Source organism: Salvelinus fontinalis, chromosome 31 (genome assembly GCF_029448725.1).
Source record: "Salvelinus fontinalis isolate EN_2023a chromosome 31, ASM2944872v1, whole genome shotgun sequence".
Classification (NCBI taxonomy): Eukaryota; Metazoa; Chordata; class Actinopteri; order Salmoniformes; family Salmonidae; genus Salvelinus; species Salvelinus fontinalis.
In genome coordinates this window covers 2,844,441-2,864,207 of record NC_074695.1, presented here as the reverse complement: position 1 = coordinate 2,864,207, position 19,767 = coordinate 2,844,441, and the positions used below count along the sequence as shown (strand labels likewise).

Genomic DNA, 19,767 nt, shown 5'->3' with positions numbered 1-19,767 from the left:
GATAGAAGCTGTTTTTCAGTCTCTCGGTCCCTGCTTGGATACACCTGTACTGACCTCGCCTTCTGGATGATAGCGGGGTGAACAGGCAGTGGCTTGGGTGGTTGTTGTCCTTGATGATCTTTATGGCCTTCCTGTGACATCGGGTGTTGTAGGTGTCCTGGAGGGCAGGTAGTTTGCCCCCGGTGATGCGTTCTGCAGACCTCACTACCCTCTGGAGAGCCTTACGGTTGTGTGCGGAGCAGTTGCCGTACCAGGCGGTGATACAGCCCGACAGGATGCTCTCGATTGTGCATCTGTAGAAGTTTGTGAGTGCTTTTGGTGACAAGCCGAATTTCTTCAGCCTCCTGAGGTTGAAGAGGCGCTGCTGCGCCTTCTTCACCACGCTGTCTGTGTGGGTGGACCAATTCAGTTTGTCCGTGATGTGTACACCGAGGAACTTAAAACTTTCCACCTTCTCCACTACTGACCCGTCGATGTGGATAGGGGGGTGCTCCCTCTGCTGTTTCCTGAAGTCCACAATCATCTCCTTTGTTTTGTTGACGTTGAGTGTGAGGTTATTTTCCTGACACCACACCCCGAGAGCCCTCACCGACTCCCTGTAGGTTGTCTCGTCGTTGTTGGTAATCAAGCCTACTACTGTAGTGTCGTCCGCAAACTTGATGATTGAGTTGGAGACGTGCATGGCCAGTCGTGGGTGAACAGGGAGTACAGGAGAGGGCTCAGAACGCACCCTTGTCTGGGGGGGGGGGGGTGGGGGGGGGGGGGGGGGGGGGTGGAGATGAGGAGGATCAGCGGGGTGGAGATGTTGTTACCTACCCTCACCACCTGGGGGCGGCCCGTCAGGAAGTCCAGGACCCAGTTGCACAGGGCGGGGTCGAGACCCAGGACCTGAAGCTTAATGATGAGCTTGGAGGGTACTATGGTGTTGAATGCTGAGCTGTAGTCGATGAACAGCATTCTCACATAGGTTTTCCTCTTGTCCAGATGGGTTAGGGCAGTGTGCAGTGTGATGGTGATTGTGTCATCCATGGATCTATTGGGTCGGTAAGCAAATTGGAGTGGGTCTATGGTGTCCGGTAGGGTGGAGGTGATATGGTCCTTGACTAGTCTCTCAAAGCACTTCATGATGACGGAAGTGAGTGCTACGGGGCGGTAGTCGTTTAGCTCAGTTACCTTAGCTTTCTTGGGAACAGGAACAATGGTGGCCCTCTTGAAGCATGTGGGAACAGCAGACTGGGATAAGGATTGATTGAATATGTCCGTAAACACACCAGCCAGCTGGTCTGCGCATGCTCTGAGGACGCGGCTGGGAATGCCGTCTGGGCCTGCAGCCTTGCGAGGGTTAACACGTTTAAATGTTTTACTCACCTCGGCTGCAGTGAAGGAGAGCCCGCAGGTTTTGGTAGCGGGCCGTGTCAGTGGCACTGTATTGTCCTCAAAGCGGGCAAAAAAGGTATTTAGCCTGTCTGGGAGCAAGACATCCTGGTCCGCGACGGGGCTGATTTTCTTTTTGTAATCCGTGATAGACTGTAGACCCTGCCACATACCTCTTGTGTCTGAGCTGTGGTTTGGCCTCAGGCCAGTAAGTGTGAGCAGAGCCTGCTGAGCATCTGGTACATGCCGTTGGCTTGGGCGAGTGTAAGAGTGGGGGTTGGGCCTGTTTGCCCGCTCACTACCTGGGCGTATGTGTGACTTCCATGTTGGAAATCCCTAGTGGGTTGTTCTCTGTCACATGCCATCCCCCTCCACCTCTCCTCCAGCAGTCTGATCCTCTCCTCCATCCCCCTCTCCCTCTCCTCCAGCAGTCTGATCCTCTCCTCTAGTGCTCTGTTCTGCTCCTGCTTCTGCTCTTTCTCCTGTTGAAGTTGTCTCACCACTGTCCAGAGTGCAGATATGTCTCTCTCCACCTCCAGCTCTCCAGGTCTGGTTAAGGGGGTGTTGTTGAGCTGGACTGTTGTCTGGGTCTGTGCTGACTGGAGTGTAATCACCTGCTGTACCAGCTCCACCTGCTTTACCTCCAGCTGGGTGAATTTATCCTTCATTTCAATGAGGGGGAAGTACTCTGTGCTGGGAGGTTGACTGTCTGCTGAGGGTTGCTCGTCTGTGGGTCCTGGTGAAGAGGTCTGGTCTGACCCGCTTGGGGTGGGGGTATCTTTATCAAGGGAGAGCTTCTCCTGCTGGGCTAATTCTTTGATTAGGTGAAAGTCCAGCTGAAACTGTTTGGGGTTGCCCTGTACCAATACTGTTCCAGACTTATAAAGATTTATATTAGCTGACTCCTCGTCCTCGTTGTCAAGAATCCTGAGTTTCCACCCCTCGTTTACCCCCCCCTCTCTTAACAGAGGGGTAGTGTGCTAATATAGCACTGTGCCATGCCAGGGGATGGTCTGGTTAATATAGCACTGTGTCATGCCAGGGGATGGTCTGGTTAATATAGTACTGTGCCATTCCAGGGGATGGTCTGGTTAATATAGCACTGTGTCATGCCAGGGGATGGTCTGGTTAATATAGCACTGTGTCATGCCAGGGGATGGTCTGGTTAATATAGCACTGTGCCATGCCAGGGGATGGTCTGGTTAATATAGCACTGTGTCATGCCAGGGGATGGTCTGGTTAATATAGCACTGTGTCATGCCAGGGGATGGTCTGGTTAATATAGCACTGTGTCATGCCAGGGGATGGTCTGGTTAATATAGCACTGTGCCATGCCAGGGGATGGTCTGGTTAATATAGCACTGTGCCATGCCAGGGGATGGTCTGGTTAATATAGCACTGTGCCATGCCAGGGGATGGTCTGGTTAATATAGCACTGTGTCATGCCAGGGGATGGTCTGGTTAATATAGCACTGTGTCATGCCAGGGGATGGTCTGGTTAATATAGCACTGTGTCATGCCAGGGGATGGTCTGGTTAATATAGCACTGTGTCATGCCAGGGGATGGTCTGGTTAATATAGCACTGTGTCATGCCAGGGGATGGTCTGGTTAATATAGCACTGTGTCATGCCAGGGGATGGTCTGGTTAATATAGCACTGTGCCATGCCAGGGGATGGTCTGGTTAATATAGCACTGTGCCACGCCAGTGGATGGTCTGTGTGGAAGATGAGGTTGCTGATGTTCCCATTTTTGTAATAGTCAGCAAAAAGTGTCTCTTGATTTTCCATAAGGAGCTTCATTTTGTGCTCTTTTCTTGCCTTGTCATTCTTCACACTAACAGGGTACAGTATTTTAATTACCTCTGAACAGCGGGAGGCAGCTTCTAAGGCCTCTCCCTTTGTTTGGGGTAGACTATTCGACTCTCCTGCCATTGTTGGGCTAATGGTCTTTGACACCTCTCACTTGACACGTCAGTGCTAGTTGAAGCTGTATCAAGCTTGGCAATTATGTTTCATTCAATGCTTATAAAGTAATGTCATGTATTTTTCTTCTTGGCTTTTGGCAATAGAATATAGTTTCAGACTAAACATTACTCACTCAGTTCCAGGTTGGGTGGTGTTTTCAGGTTTCTGTTGTTTTCCAGAGAATTTGCTGTGTAATAATCCTTGGTATTTGTGAATCTTTCAGGTGATTCCGTAATTCCGTCCAAAATCAGGATGTAGGTTTTGAGTTTTGATTTGAATTTAGGGTTATGTTGTAGAGGGTAGCATCCTGTATGTGTTCCTGACAAAAAATCCAAGTTTAACTAACTCTAAATCTATATTTTTTAAAGAAAATGCTGAAAAATGCAGGAGCTCATCTGATCATGACCTCTCTTCTCTCTCTCTCTAACCTCTCTCTCTCTAATCTCGCTCTAATCCCCCCTCTCTCTCTCTCTCTCTAACCTCTTTCTCTCTCTCTCTCTCTCTCTCTCTCTCTCTCTCTCTCTCTCTCTCTCTCTCTCTCTCTCTCTCTCTCTCTCCCTCTCCCTCTCCCTCTCCCTCTCTCCCTCTCTCTCTCTCTCTCTCTCTCTCTCTCTCCCTCTCTCTCGCTCTCTCTCTCTCCCTCTAACCTCTCTCTCTCTCTAACCCCTCTCTCTCTCTCTCTCTCTCTCTCTCTCTCTCTCTCTCTCTCTCTCTCTCTCTCTCTCTCTCTCTCTCTCTCCCTCTAACCTCTCTCTCTCTCTCTCTCTCTCCCACTCTCTCCCTGTTTGCCTCTCCTCCAGGCTCCAAGCTGGTCAGTAGCCATAGCAACCACGAGACGTCCAGCGTCATGGTCGATGCCGTGACTCGCCAGGTCAGCTACTCCCACCAGGGAGCTCCCAGCCAATCGGACGCCAGCTGTGTGACAGCCGAGGGGCTCGGTCTATCAAAGGGTTTCATCGACCAGAAGAACATCTTCAGCGTGGACTGCAGCAAAGCAGGTGTGTGATTGGTCTCTGTTGTTGTGAGTATTCTACCCTGCGTTAAAGGTTAATAAATGGAGTGTTGCCAGTTTCAATCACAGGGAAGACGAGATAAATCTGGTGGGATGTCAGCTGGCAACCGTAGCGCTGCGATGATCAATATCTCAGGACGTTGTGTCCTACTAACTCTATCTACTGCTGTTGTGTCTTTGAGCAATGCAAATGGAGAAATAAACATGATGTATTCTTTTCTATTCATCTCTTGGTGAGTGTTGATGGGCCCAGGGTTACGGTCAGTGTGTGTGTATTAACACTGTCCTCCCTCCAGGTCGTAACATGCTGTTGGTGGGTGTGGACGGGCCCAGGGTTCCCTGTGAGGAGGTTCTGGTGAAGCATCTTGGGAACCGTGTCTATAACATCAGCTACCAGCTCAAGGAGAAGGGAGAGTACATCCTGGTAGTGAAGTGGGGAGAACAACACATCCCTGGCAGCCCCTACCACATCACTGTCTAGACCAATCAGATTCTACCACATCACTGTCTAGACCAATCAGATTCTACCACATCACTGTCTAGACCAATCAGATTCTACCACATCACTGTCTAGACCAATCAGATTCTACCACATCACTGTCTAGACCAATCAGATTCTACCACATCACTGTCTAGACCAATCAGATTCAACCACATCACTGTCTAGACCAATCAGATTCTACCACAGCACTGTCTAGACCAATCAGATTCTACCACATCACTGTCTAGACCAATCAGATTCTACCACATCACTGTCTAGACCAATCAGATTCTACCACATCACTGTCTAGACCAATCAGATTCTACCACAACACTGTCTAGACCAATCAGATTCTACCACATCACTGTCTAGACCAATCAGATTCTACCATATCATTGTCTAGACCAATCAGATTCTACCATATCATTGTCTTGACCAATCAGATTCAACCACATCATTGTTTAGACCAATCAGATTCTACCATATCATTGTCTAGACCAATCAGATTCTACCATATCATTGTCTAGACCAATCAGATTCTACCATATCATTGTCTAGACCAATCAGATTCTACCACATCATTGTTTAGACCAATCAGATTCTACCATATCATTGTCTAGACCAATCAGATTTTACCACATCACTGTTTAGACCAATCAGATTCTACCACATCATTGTCTAGACCAATCAGATTCTACCACATCATTGTCTAGACCAATCAGATTCTACCATATCATTGTCTAGACCAATCAGATTCTACCACATCACTGTTTAGACCAATCAGATTCTACCACATCATTGTCTAGACCAATCAGATTCTACCACATCACTGTCTAGACCAATCAGATTCTACCACATCACTGTCTAGACCAATCAGAATCTACCACATCACTGTCTAGACCAATCAGATTCTACCACATCACTGTTTAGACCAGGGTTCCCCAAAAGGCGGCCCGGTTATTTTGTTTTAAAGTTTTCTGACAATAAATAAATGTTATTTAAATGTTTTATTGTTGGACATAAAAGACTAAACACTCACAGGCGTGCCGAAGGTTACCGACTCCAGTCAGATTTAACCATACCACTGTCTAACCAATCAGAGTGTCCCAAGTCACTGTCTAACCAATCAGAGTGTCCCAAGTCACTGTCTAACCAATCAGAGTGTCCCAAGTCACTGTCTAACCAATCAGAGTGTCCCAAGTCACTGTCTAACCAATCAGAGTGTCCCAAGTCACTGTCTAACCAATCAGGGGTGTCCCAAGTCACTGTCTAACCAATCAGAGTGTCCCAAGTCACTGTCTAACCAATCAGAGTGTCCCAAGTCACTGTCTAACCAATCAGAGTGTCCCAAGTCACTGTCTAACCAATCAGCGATTACAACCTTCCATACACATACACCATAACCCAAACCAAACAATAATGCATAAAATGAATATTCCTCTATTCATCCCTCTGTCCTCCCTCCCCATCATTCCTCTATTCATCCCTCTGTCCTCCCTCCCCATCATCCCTCTGTCCTCCCTCCCCATCATCCCTCTGTCCTCCCTCCCCATCATCCCTCTGTCCTCCCTCCCCATCATCCCTCTGTCCTCCCTCCCCATCATTCCTCTGTCCTCCCTCCCCATCATTCCTCTATTCATCCCTCTGTCCTCCCTCCCCATCATCCCTCTGTCCTCCCTCCCCATCATCCCTCTGTCCTCCCTCCCCATCATCCCTCTGTCCTCCCTCCCCATCATTCCTCTGTCCTCCCTCCCCATCATTCCTCTATTCATCCCTCTGTCCTCCCTCCCCATCATTCCTCTATTCATTCCTCTGTCCTCCCTCCCCATCATTCCTCTATTCATTCCTCTGTCCTCCCTCCCCATCATTCCTCTATTCATCCCTCTGTCCTCCCTCCCCATCATTCCTCTATTCATCCCTCTGTCCTCCCTCCCATCATTCCTCTCTTCATCCCTCTGTCCTCCCTCCCCATCATTCCTCTGTCCTCCCTCCCCATCATTCCTCTATTCATCCCTCTGTCCTCCCTCCCCATCATTCCTCTATTCATCCCTCTGTCCTCCCTCCCCATCATCCCTCTGTCCTCCCTCCCCATCATTCCTCTATTCATCCCTCTGTCCTCCCTCCCCATCATCCCTCTGTCCTCCCTCCCCATCATTCCTCTATTCATTCCTCTGTCCTCCCTCCCCATCATCCCTCTGTCCTCCCTCCCCATCATCCCTCTGTCCTCCCTCCCCATCATCCCTCTGTCCTCCCTCCCCATCATTCCTCTCTTCATCCCTCTGTCCTCCCTCCCCATCATTCCTCTGTCCTCCCTCCCCATCATTCCTCTATTCATCCCTCTGTCCTCCCTCCCCATCATTCCTCTATTCATCCCTCTGTCCTCCCTCCCCATCATCCCTCTGTCCTCCCTCCCCATCATCCCTCTGTCCTCCCTCCCCATCATTCCTCTATTCATCCCTCTGTCCTCCCTCCCCATCATTCCTCTATTCATCCCTCTGTCCTCCCTCCCCATCATTCCTCTATTCATCCCTCTGTCCTCCCTCCCCATCATCCCTCTGTCCTCCCTCCCCATCATTCCTCTATTCATCCCTCTGTCCTCCCTCCCCATCATTCCTCTATTCATCCCTCTGTCCTCCCTCCCCATCATCCCTCTGTCCTCCCTCCCCATCATTCCTCTATTCATCCCTCTGTCCTCCCTCCCCATCATTCCTCTATTCATCCCTCTGTCCTCCCTCCCCATCATAATCATTAGCAGTCATAGGGAAACATGCACCTATTATTACTGTAACTAGCTTAGCAACATGTACCTTCCTTTCCCCACACAGTGATTAGCTGTGTGCAAGTGTTAGCCTAGCCTAGCATAGTGTGTTGGTATAGGGGTTTGCTTAGCGTAGCATAGTATATTGGTATAGAGATTCGCCTAATGCTAGTCCAGTGTGTTCATAATGCTAATTTTAACACGTTTCTTTAGCTGCTGGTGTGGCTTGGTGTTAGCTTGTCTTAACCACTCCAATAATGAACGTTTAGGTTAATAACTGTTAGTATGTAATGATGTGTTAACATAGTAAAACACAGGTAAACACAGCCCCGTAACATAGTAAAACACAGGTAAACACAGCCCCGTAACATAGTAAAACACAGGTAAACACAGCCCCGTAACATAGTAAAACACAGGTAAACACAGCCCCGTAACATAGAACGTCACACACACTGCTGCCACAATGTTTTAAAGGTGTAACTAGCACTGCAGTGACTGACCCAGTTATAACTGCATATTGACTAGCATCAAAGTATCAATGTCCATGTTACTATTATTATACAGTTATAAATAACTGTAGTGTCGATGTGATGTCCTGCTGTTACTAGTATTGAATAATAACTGACACGGTAGTAACTAATGAATAATAACTGACACGGTAGTAACTAATGTATAATAACTGACACGGTAGTAACTAATGTTACTAGTATTGAATAATACCTGACACGGTAGTAACTAATGTTACTAGTATTGAATAATAACTCTCACAATAGTAACTAATGTTACTAGTATTGAATAATAACTGACACGGTAGTAACTAATGTTACTAGTATTGAATAATAACTGACACGGTAGTAACTAATGTTACTAGTATTGAATAATAACTGACACGGTAGTAACTAATGAATAATAACTGACACGGTAGTAACTAATGTTACTAGTATTGAATAATAACTGACACGGTAGTAACTAATGTTACTAGTATTGAATAATAACTGACACGGTAGTAACTAATGTTACTAGTATTGAATAATAACTGACACAGTAGTAACTAATGTTACTAGTATTGAATAATAACTGACACAGTAATACCCCTCCTTTAGGTTTGTTAGTCAGTTTTCCTGAACAAAAATTTACCTTGTCTGTTAAAGGGCTTTACAGTGTTTGTAAGACATACAGTATTTTAATACACAATAAAGACGTGTAAGTATTTTTCTGTCAAGGTAAATGTGTCTTTATTCTCTCCAAACACACACAAATAAACTAGAGACATCACACAGACACACACTAGAGACATCACACAGACACACACTAGAGACATCACACACACACACACACTAGAGTCATCACACACACACACACACTAGAGCCATCACACACACACACACTAGAGACATCACACACACACACACTAGAGACATCACACACACACACACACACACTAGAGACATCACACACAGGATACACATCACACACACACACACAGGATACACATCACACACACTAGAGACATCACACACACTAGAGACATCACACACACACTAGAGACATCACACACAGGATACATGTGAACACCAGATATAAATAAGGCTTCAGAAAGTAGTAGCCTGTATTCATCTGTTAGAAAAATTATATTTGATGTAACGTGTCAGTGTTGAACACAACAATTGCTAAGTCTGAGTATTAAAAGACACCTTATTTTCTCATATAGTCCACTGCTTTGACCAGGAACAGTCCTATAACATATAGTCCGCTGCTTTGACCAGGAACAGTCCCTACAACATATAGTCCGCTGCTTTGACCAGGAACAGTCCCTACAACATATAGTCCACTGCTTTGACCAGGAACAGTCCTACAACATATAGTCCACTGCTTTGACCAGGAACAGTCCTACAACATATAGTCCACTGCTTTGACCAGGAACAGTCCCTACAACATATAGTCCGCTGCTTTGACCAGGAACAGTCCCTACAACATATAGTCCGCTGCTTTGACCAGGAACAGTCCCTACAACATATAGTCCACTGCTTTGACCAGGAACAGTCCTACAACATATAGTCCACTGCTTTGACCAGGAACAGTCCCTACAACATATAGTCCGCTGCTTTGACCAGGAACAGTCCCTACAACATATAGTCCGCTGCTTTGACCAGGAACAGTCCCTACAACATATAGTCCACTGCTTTGACCAGGAACAGTCCCTACAACAAATAGTCCACTGCTTTGACCAGGAACAGTCCTATAACATATAGTCCGCTGCTTTGACCAGGAACAGTCCTACAACATATAGTCCACTGCTTTGACCAGGAACAGTCCTACAACATATAGTCCACTGCTTTGACCAGGAACAGTCCTATAACATATAGTCCGCTGCTTTGACCAGGAACAGTCCTATAACATATAGTCTGCTGCTTTGACCAGGAACAGTCCCTACAACATATAGTCCGCTGCTTTGACCAGGAACAGTCCCTACAACATATAGTCCACTGCTTTGACCAGGAACAGTCCTACAACATATAGTCCACTGCTTTGACCAGGAACAGTCCTATAACATATAGTCCACTGCTTTGACCAGGAACAGTCCTATAACATATAGTCCACTGCTTTGACCAGGAACAGTCCTATAACATATAGTCCACTGCTTTGACCAGGAACAGTCCTATAACATATAGTCCACTGCTCTGACCAGGAACAGTCCTACAACATATAGTTGTAACGACTTACTTCCTGAGATGAAGGAGAGGACCAAAATGCAGCGCGGTTAGTGTTCAACATGTTTAATTGAACATAAACGGTGAAACACTTACAACAATACAAAAACAACAAATGTGAAAGTCGAGACAGTCCTATCTGGTGCAGAACACAGGAAACAAACACCCACAAAATCCCAACACAAAACAAGCCTCCTATATATGAGTCTCAATCAGAGACAACGACTACCATCTGCCTCTGATTGAGAACCCACACTAGGCTGACATAGAAACAGACAAACCAGACACACAACATAGAATTCCCACCCAGCTCACGTCCTGACCAACTAAACACATACAAAACAAGAGAAAACAGGTCAGGAACGTGACAATAGTCCACTGCTTTGACCAGGAACAGTCACACTGAAGAAGTTGAGCTTTTATTCACATTTTATTCACATTTACAAAAACAGTGATTTCAAATGACAAAAACTAAGATGGGAACATGGAAGCTATAAACGAATATGATCTGCCTACTGCTCTAGTGACAGTTACAAAGACAATTAGTACTTAGCGCTGATACTAGAACACACCTAGCATTACAAAGACAATTAGCAGTGATGACACTAGCATGTGGATGCTTGCATGTGTTTTAGCAATAGGAAAAGTGTCTGCGATGCTAGGGTACAGTTAGCGGTAGCCTGCTAGCTGCAGCCTGTGGAGTTTAGGGTAAGGTTAGCGGTAGTTTACGGTAGCGTGTTAGTAGGTCACATGTCAGTACATAAACACAACCAGTAGGTCACATGTCAGTACATACAACCAGTAGGTCACATGTCAGTACACGCAACCAGTAGGTCACATGTCAGTACATACAACCAGTAGGTCACATGTCAGTACACACAACCAGTAGGTCACATGTCAGTACATACACACAACCAGTAGGTCACATGTCAGTACACACAACCAGTAGGTCACATGTCAGTACATACAACCAGTAGGTCACATGTCAGTACACACAACCAGTAGGTCACATGTCAGTACACACAACCAGTAGGTCACATGTCAGTACACACAACCAGTAGGTCACATGTCAGTACATACACACAACCAGTAGGTCACATGTCAGTACACACAACCAGTAGGTCACATGTCAGTACATACACAAAACCAGTAGGTCACATGTCAGTACATACAATCAGTAGGTCACATGTCAGTACATACAGCCAGTAGGTCACATGTCAGTACACACAACCAGTAGGTCACATGTCAGTACACACAACCAGTAGGTCACATGTCAGTACATACAACCAGTAGGTCACATGTCAGTACACAATACCAGTAGGTCACATGTCAGTACATACAACCAGTAGGTCACATGTCAGTACATACAACCAGTAGGTCACATGTCAGTACACGCACAACCAGTAGGTCACATGTCAGTACACACAACCAGTAGGTCACATGTCAGTACATACAGCCAGTAGGTCACATGTCAGTACACACAACCAGTAGGTCACATGTCAGTACATACACACAACCAGTAGGTCACATGTCAGTACATACAACCAGTAGGTCACATGTCAGTACATACAACCAGTAGGTCACATGTCAGTACATACAACCAGTAGGTCACATGTCAGTACACACAACCAGTAGGTCACATGTCAGTACACACAACCAGTAGGTCACATGGGAGAGAGGCCTTGTGAGGTGTTGCTTTATTTGTTTTTTGAAACCAGGTTTGCTGTTCACTTGCGCTAAGATGGAAAGGAGTTCTATGCACTCATCGCTCGGTATGTTTCCTTGAACTTGTTCTGGAACTGGGGACTATGAAAAGACCCCTGGTGGCATGTCTGGTGGGGTAAGTGTGTGTGTCAGTGCTGTGTTTAAGTTGACTATGCAAACAATTTGGAATTTCCAACAATGTTTTTTTTATAAAAAGAAGAAGTAACTTCCTCTTTCCTCAACTCTCAGCCAAGAGAGACTGGCTGCATAGTATTAATATTAGACCTCTGATTACAAGACGTGCTGCTCTGTTCTGGGCCAACTGCAGCTTAACTTGGTTTTTCTTAGCATCACTTGACCATATGACTGGATAATAATCAAGATAAGATAAAACCAGAGCCTGCAGGACTTCCTTTGTGGAGTGGGGTGTCAAAAAAGCAGAGCATCTCTTTATTACAGCGGGTGGCAGGTGGCCTAGTGGTTAGAGCGTTGGGCCAGGATCCTCAAGCTGACATGGTAAGAATCTGTTGTTCTGCCCCTGAACACGGCAGTTAACCCATTGTTCCTAGGCCGTCATTGTAAATACGTTCTCACTTGCCTAGTTAAATAAAGGTAAAAAAAAAAACGACAGACAGATCTCTCACCATTTTTACAACCATTAAATCTATATGTTTTGACCATAACAGTTTACAATCTAACGTAACAACAAGGAATTTGGTCTCCTGACTGCTTCTTCCACACCTCTCTGATTCAGAGGGTTAAAGACACATTTCAGTTGAAGGTATTCAGTTGTACAACTGACTAAGTATCCGCCTTTCCCATCATACCAAATTCTGCATACCAAATGCTCTTAGATTTAGAGATGTTCAGGACCAGTTTATTACTTGCCACCCATTCCAGAACTAACTGCAACTCTTTGTTAAGGGTTTCAATGATTTCATTAGCTGTGGTTGCTGATGTATACATGATTTAATCATCAGCCTACATGGACACACATGCTTTGCTTAATGCATGGCAGGTCATTGGTAAAAATAGAAAAGAGTAGAGGGCCTAGAGAGCTGTCCTGCTGTACACCACACTTCACATATTTGATATGTGGGAAGCTTCCTTTAAAGAAAACTCTCAGTTCTATTAGATACATAGTGCTGAATCCACAAAATATGGCAGAGATTGAAAAGCCATAAGACATACTTTTTCTCAACAACAGGTCAATAATGTCATAGGCTGCACAGAAATCTAACAATACAGCTCCCACAATCTTCTTTCAAACAGTCATCAGTCATTTGTGTCAGTGCAGTACATATTGAGTGCCCCCTTCTCTATAAGCATGCTGAAAGTCTGTTGTTAATTTGTTTACAGAGAAATAGCATTGCATTTGGTAAAACACAATTTTTCCAACAGTGTGCCAAGAGCTGGCTGATAGGTCTGCTGTTAGAACCAGTAAAGGCCGTTTTACTACTCAAATTACTACTTAAAAAAATGTATTGGTTACATACACGTGTTTAGCAGATGTTATTGCGGGTGTAGCGAAATGCTTGTAAAGAAATACAATTTCCTAAGAGCAAGACACGAGGCAGCCCTCTCTGTCGGCGCCATCTTGAAACAAGTTTCTCTTGAGGACAAAGACTTTCTTCTAGGCTCAGATTAAAGATATGACAGATAGGAGTGGCTATAGAGTCAGATTAAAGATATGACAGATAGGAGTGGCTATAGAGTCAGATTAAAGATATGACAGATAGGAGTGGCTATAGAGTCAGATTAAAGATATGACAGATAGGAGTGGCTATAGAGTCAGCTACCGTCCTCAGTAGCTTTCCATCTAAGTTGTCAATGCCAGGAGGTTTGTCATTATTGATCGATAACAATAATCTTTCCACCTCTCCCACACAGACTTTACAAAATTCAGACTTGCAATGCTTTTCTTTCATTATTTGTTTTTTTATGCATGAATGGCCCCCATGTTGAAGTACTCTAACCGATTGCTGCAGCTGTACATAGTCCATCTGTAAATAGCCCACCCAATCCACCTACCTCATCCCCATATTGTTTTTATTTACTTCTCTGCTCTTTTGCACACCAGTATCTCTACTTACACACCATCATCTGCACATCATCATCTGCACATCTATCACTCCAGTGTTAATTTGCTAAATTGTAATTACTTCGCTACTATGGCCTATTTATTGCCTTACCTCCTCACACCATTTGCACACACTGTATATAGACTTTCTTTTTTTCTACTGTATTATTGACTGTATGTTTGTTAATTCCATATGTAACTCTGTCTTGTTGTTTGTGTCGCAATGCTTTGCTTTATCTTGACCAGGTCGCAGTTGTAAATGAGAACTTGTTCTCAACTAGCCTATCTGGTTAAATTAAGGTGAAATAAATAAACTACAAAACTTATTGTATGGCCTCTTATACACTATATTAGGCCCAGCCTTGGGAACTGTGGTTTTCCTAGATATGCTACTATAATGGGATCCTCCTATGGATGTGGATATGGACCTTCCATCCTCTCAGGTCAGGGGCACAATGTATGAATTAATGGTTTGATCAGAATCACTGTTATAATCATTGGTCAGTACAGATAATTAACTAAAACCACAAGTCCAAATCTTCATCCTAATTTAGGAAAGGAACAATTTTAGCTATTAGATAGTTAGCCACCGGAGGAAACAGCACAACGAGATGCAAGTTGTTGCCGTATTGTTCTTGATGTGATTGGAGTGAAGCCAAATTCAAACTGGCTTCTTATTGGTGCGCCAGGACCATTCATAGTTCAGCTCAACGCTGATTGGCCATTATTATATACTTTTTTTATCAAGGGAGGCAAAATGCTCACTGGCTTCACTTGCCTTCAAATGGTACAGACGGCAACAATGTCATACTCATTTTAACCACACAGCATCAGATAGATGGCCTACACCTAGACAGAGGAGCGGCTGTTTCGCTCACTTGGATGCTTTTTACGATCAGATACATTCATCAAATTGAAGGACAATTATGAAACAAAAACAACTCACTTCTCAATAGTTGATATTCAGACATACATTATGCAGGTGCATAGTGCAGGTCCCTTGTGCTGAATAAATGTAATTCACCAGCTGAAAATGCTTCCGCTGGCCAACACATTTTCTCATGGAGTTTTCATTCAATAGGGTTTTCAGTACGTTTATCTCAAGCCATCTCTTTAAATTTGGTGAACCTTTAATTCAACATTTCTCAATACTCACCAGAATATGTGGAGAGAAGGGTTCAGAATATTATGAATCAAATCAACGTTTTTTAGTTACATGTGCTGAATACAACAGGTGTACTTATTTATGAGCTCTTAACCAACAATAAGATAGAAAGTAAGAATAAGATATAAAAGTAAAAAGAAACTAAAAAGCAGCAGTAAAATAACAATAGCGAGACTATACACGGGGGGTACTGGTATAGAGTCAATGACTAGGGTGGCTGGAGTCATTGACAATTTTTAGGGCCTTCCTTTGACACCGCTTGGTGTAGAGGTCCTGGATGGCAGGAAGCTTAGCCCCAGTGATGTACTGGGCAGTACACACTACCCTCTGTAGTGCCTTGCGGTCGGAGGCCGAGCAGTTGCCGTACCAGGCATTGATGCAACCAGTCAGGATGCTCTCCATGGTGCATCTGTAGAACCTTTTGAGGATCTCAGGACCCATGCCAAATCTTTTCAGTCTCCTGAGGGGGAATAGGTTTTGTCGTTCCCTCTTCACGACTGTCTTGGTGTGTTTGGACCATGATAGCTTGTTGTTGATGTGGACGCCAAGGAACTTGAAGCTCTCAACCTGCTCCACTACAGCCCCGTCCATGAGAATGGGGACGTGCTCAGTCCTCCTTTTCCTGTAGTCCACAGTCATCTCCTTTGTCTTGATCACATTGATGGAGAGGTTGTTGTCCTGACACCACACAGCCAGGTCTCTGACCTCCTCCCTATTGGCTGTCTCATCGTTCTCGGTGATCAGGCCCACCACTGTTGTGTCATTGGCAAACTTAATGATGGTGTTGGAGTCGTGCCTGGCCACGCAGTCATGAGTGAAAACGGAGTACAGGAGGGGACTGAGCACGCACCCCTGGGGAGCTCCAGTGTTGAGGATCAGCAGGGTGGAGATGTGTTGTTACCTACCCTCACCACCTGGGGGCGGCCCGTCAGGAAGTCCAGGATCCAGTTGCAGAGGGAGGTGTTTAGTCCCAGGGTCCTTAGCTTAGTGATGAGCTTTGAGGGTACTATGGTGTTGAACGCTGAGCTGTAGTCAACGAATAGCATTCTCACACAGGTGTTAATTTTTCCAGGTGGGAAAGGGCAGTGTGGAGGTCAATAGAGATCGCATCATCTGTGGATCTGAATGACAGAAAGAATAAATGCATATTCATCTCCTGTTCCTGGTAGATTTAAAAATACTCTGGTCTTGTATATTATTTAAGGTTAGGATTTTTTTTTGGAATCCATTAAATATTGGAAGGTGAGAAAAATATGCAATAAGGTTTGAACAATAGTCCTGTAAATCTACCCTGATCCTCACTAATCATGGAACTGTAATAGGGGTTAAACAGTAGTCCTGTAAATCTACCCTGATCCTCACTAATCATGGACCTGTAATAGGGGTTAAACAGTAGTCCTGTAAATCTACCCTGATCCTCACTAATCATGGACCTGTAATAGTGGTGGAACAGTAGTCCTATAAATCTACCCTGATCCTCACTAATCATGGAACTGTAATAGGGGTTAAACAGTAGTCCTGTAAATCTACCCTGATCCTCACTAATCATGGAACTGTAATAGGGGTTAAACAGTAGTCCTGTAAATCTACCCTGATCCTCACTAATCATGGACCTGTAATAGGGGTTAAACAGTAGTCCTATAAATCTACCCTGATCCTCACTAATCATGGACCTGTAATAGTGGTGGAACAGTAGTCCTATAAATCTACCCTGATCCTCACTAATCATGGAACTGTAATAGGGGTTAAACAGTAGTCCTGTAAATCTACCCTGATCCTCACTAATCATGGACCTGTAATAGGGGTTAAACAGTAGTCCTGTAAATCTACCCTGATCCTCACTAATCATGGAGCTGTAATAGGGGTTAAACAGTAGTCCTATAAATCTACCCTGATCCTCACTAATCATGGAGCTGTAATAGGGGTTAAACAGTAGTCCTATAAATCTGTCCTTATAATTCTTACTAATCATGGACCTGTAATAGGGGTTAAACAGTAGTCCTATAAATCTACCCTGATCCTCACTAATCATGGACCTGTAATAGGGGTTAAACAGTAGTCCTATAAATCTGTCCTAATAATTCTTACTAATCATGGACCTGTAATAAGGGTTAAACAGTAGTCCTATAAATCTGCCCTAATAATTCTTACTAATCATGGAACTGTTTGACAACGGTCCAGTTGTTTTGAACCGATGATAACCTGACCTGGAGCTCCAGGTGAAAATATTGAAATGTTCTTCTACTTGAACTGTGTCATCAGATCATTTCCGACAGTGTGCTTACGTTCGATTCATAAAAATGATTAATCCTAAAATGATTCATAAAAGATACTGAGCATAAATTACCTTGCTTACGCAGGTTCTAAGAAGCCCATTTGTAACTTACGCTCCTGTGATCTATAAATCTCAAATTCACGGCACCTGAACAGGCCTTTAAATCAGCCATTTCCCTTTATAGAATGTTAGCACAGATGAGGGTTCAGTTAGGAACAGCCACGGACCAGAAGAGAAAAGCTAACTTTTTGGAAGACGAGATCACGCCGATGGTAGAGGAGATTGAAGACAGGCAACACATATTATTCACTGGTCTAAATAGTGGATTGACAAACAAAGCCAAACAGGTATCTTGGGAATGTGTCGCCGCTGCAGTGAACGACGTGGGGCAGCAAGACAGAACTGTGGAAGGATGGAAAAAAGAAATGGTCTGACCTTAAACTGACGTTAAACTGCAAGGGGAAAGAATAGCCATACATAACCAGCAGGACAATCACTGACGTCAAGTCTAGACTCTGAGTAGAGATAAGATCATTTCCAAGTCAAAGTAATGTTTTATAATAACTACTTATGTGGTTTTCTGCATCAGTCATACTTAAGATCAGAATAGATCGTAAGTCCGTTTTATAAATGAGGCCCCTGGTCTCACCTGAACACCTGCTGGTCCTGGTAGCCAGTGGTGGAAAAAGTACTCAATTGTAATGCCTGAGTAAAAGTTAAAAGACACTGCAATTGAAAATGACTCAAGTAAAAATGACCCAGTAAAATACTTTGTGTAAAAGTCTAAAAGTACTTGGTTTTAATATCAAAAGTAAATGTATAAAGTTTCCAATTCGTTATATTAAGGAAACCAGATGGTACAATGTGTCTGGTGAGTGGAGAGCCTCCAGATCAGAAGCAGTAGGGATGTTCTGGAATGTTCTGGGATGTTCTGGGATGTTTTGGATTGTTCTGGGATGTTCTGGGATGTTCTGGATTGTTCTGGGATGTTCTGGGATGTTCTGGGATGTTCTGGATTTGACAGTTCTCTCCCGCTAAGCATTCAAAATGTAGCAAGTACTTTTTGGATGTCAGGGAAAATGAATGGAGTAAAATGTACATTATTCTCTTTAGGAATGTAGTGAAGTAAAAGTTGTCAAATTTAAATAGTAAAGTACAGATTAGTAAAATGACTTAAAAGTTTTTTTGTGTAAGTACTTTACACCACTGCTGGTAGCTAGGTGTGCAGATTGAATAGAGCCCTAAGCAGCATATAGACTGGGATTCACCCTGAGCAATGTTTAGGTAATGTCTTTATTTACACTGAAGAGTGAAAACATACCTGGGGGGGGGGGGGTTAAATCACAGAAGCACCACGGCAACAGTAGCACAGAACCGGAGACAATATGTTATGATCCATTAATCCTCTAGGAATGATATAATGGAGACATGTTATAATACATTAATCCTCTAGGAATGATATAATGGAGACATGTTATAATACATTAATCCTCTAGGAATGATATAATGGAGACATTATGTTATAATACATTAATCCTCTAGGAATTATATAATGGAGACATTATGTTATAATACATTAATCCTCTAGGAATGATATAATGGAGACATGTTATAATACATTAATCCTCTAGGAATGATATAATGGAGACATGTTATAATACATTAATCCTCTAGGAATGATATAATGGAGACATTATGTTATAATACATTAATCCTCTAGGAATTATATAATGGAGACATTATGTTATAATACATTAATCCTCTAGGAATGATATAATGGAGACATGTTATAATACATTAATCCTCTAGGAATGATATAATGGAGACATTATGTTATAATACATTAATCCTCTAGGAATGATATAATGGAGACATTATGTTATAATACATTAATCCTCTAGGAATGATATAATGGAGACATGTTATAATACATTAATCCTCTAGGAATGATATAATGGAGACATTATGTTATAATACATTAATCCTCTAGGAATGATATAATGGAGACATGTTATAATACATTAATCCTCTAGGAATGATATAATGGAGACATGTTATAATACATTAATCCTCTAGGAATGATATAATGGAGACATGTTATAATACATTAATCCTCCATGAATGATAGAGGACCAAACAACAGGAAGTCAAATCATCAGTAACACCCAACTTATATAAACCACAAAACAATCAATAACAGAAACACCTCTTTGTTCTCAGTAAACACAGAGGGCCATCTAA

At 43.7% G+C, this 19,767-nt stretch overlaps 1 protein-coding gene across 1 annotated transcript in view; it reads left to right on the top strand.

The window, feature by feature from the left end:
- The window catches only part of LOC129829423 (filamin-A-like), a 313,184-nt gene extending 304,371 nt beyond the window's left edge, over window positions 1-8,813 (top strand). The window contains exons 46-47 of the mRNA XM_055891112.1: window positions 4,141-4,338; window positions 4,649-8,813. Of these exons, the coding sequence (XP_055747087.1) occupies window positions 4,141-4,338; window positions 4,649-4,833 (383 nt within the window). The 3' untranslated portion in view covers window positions 4,834-8,813. The remainder of the gene's footprint in view (window positions 1-4,140; window positions 4,339-4,648) is intronic.
- The last annotated feature ends 10,954 nt before the right edge of the window (window positions 8,814-19,767 follow it).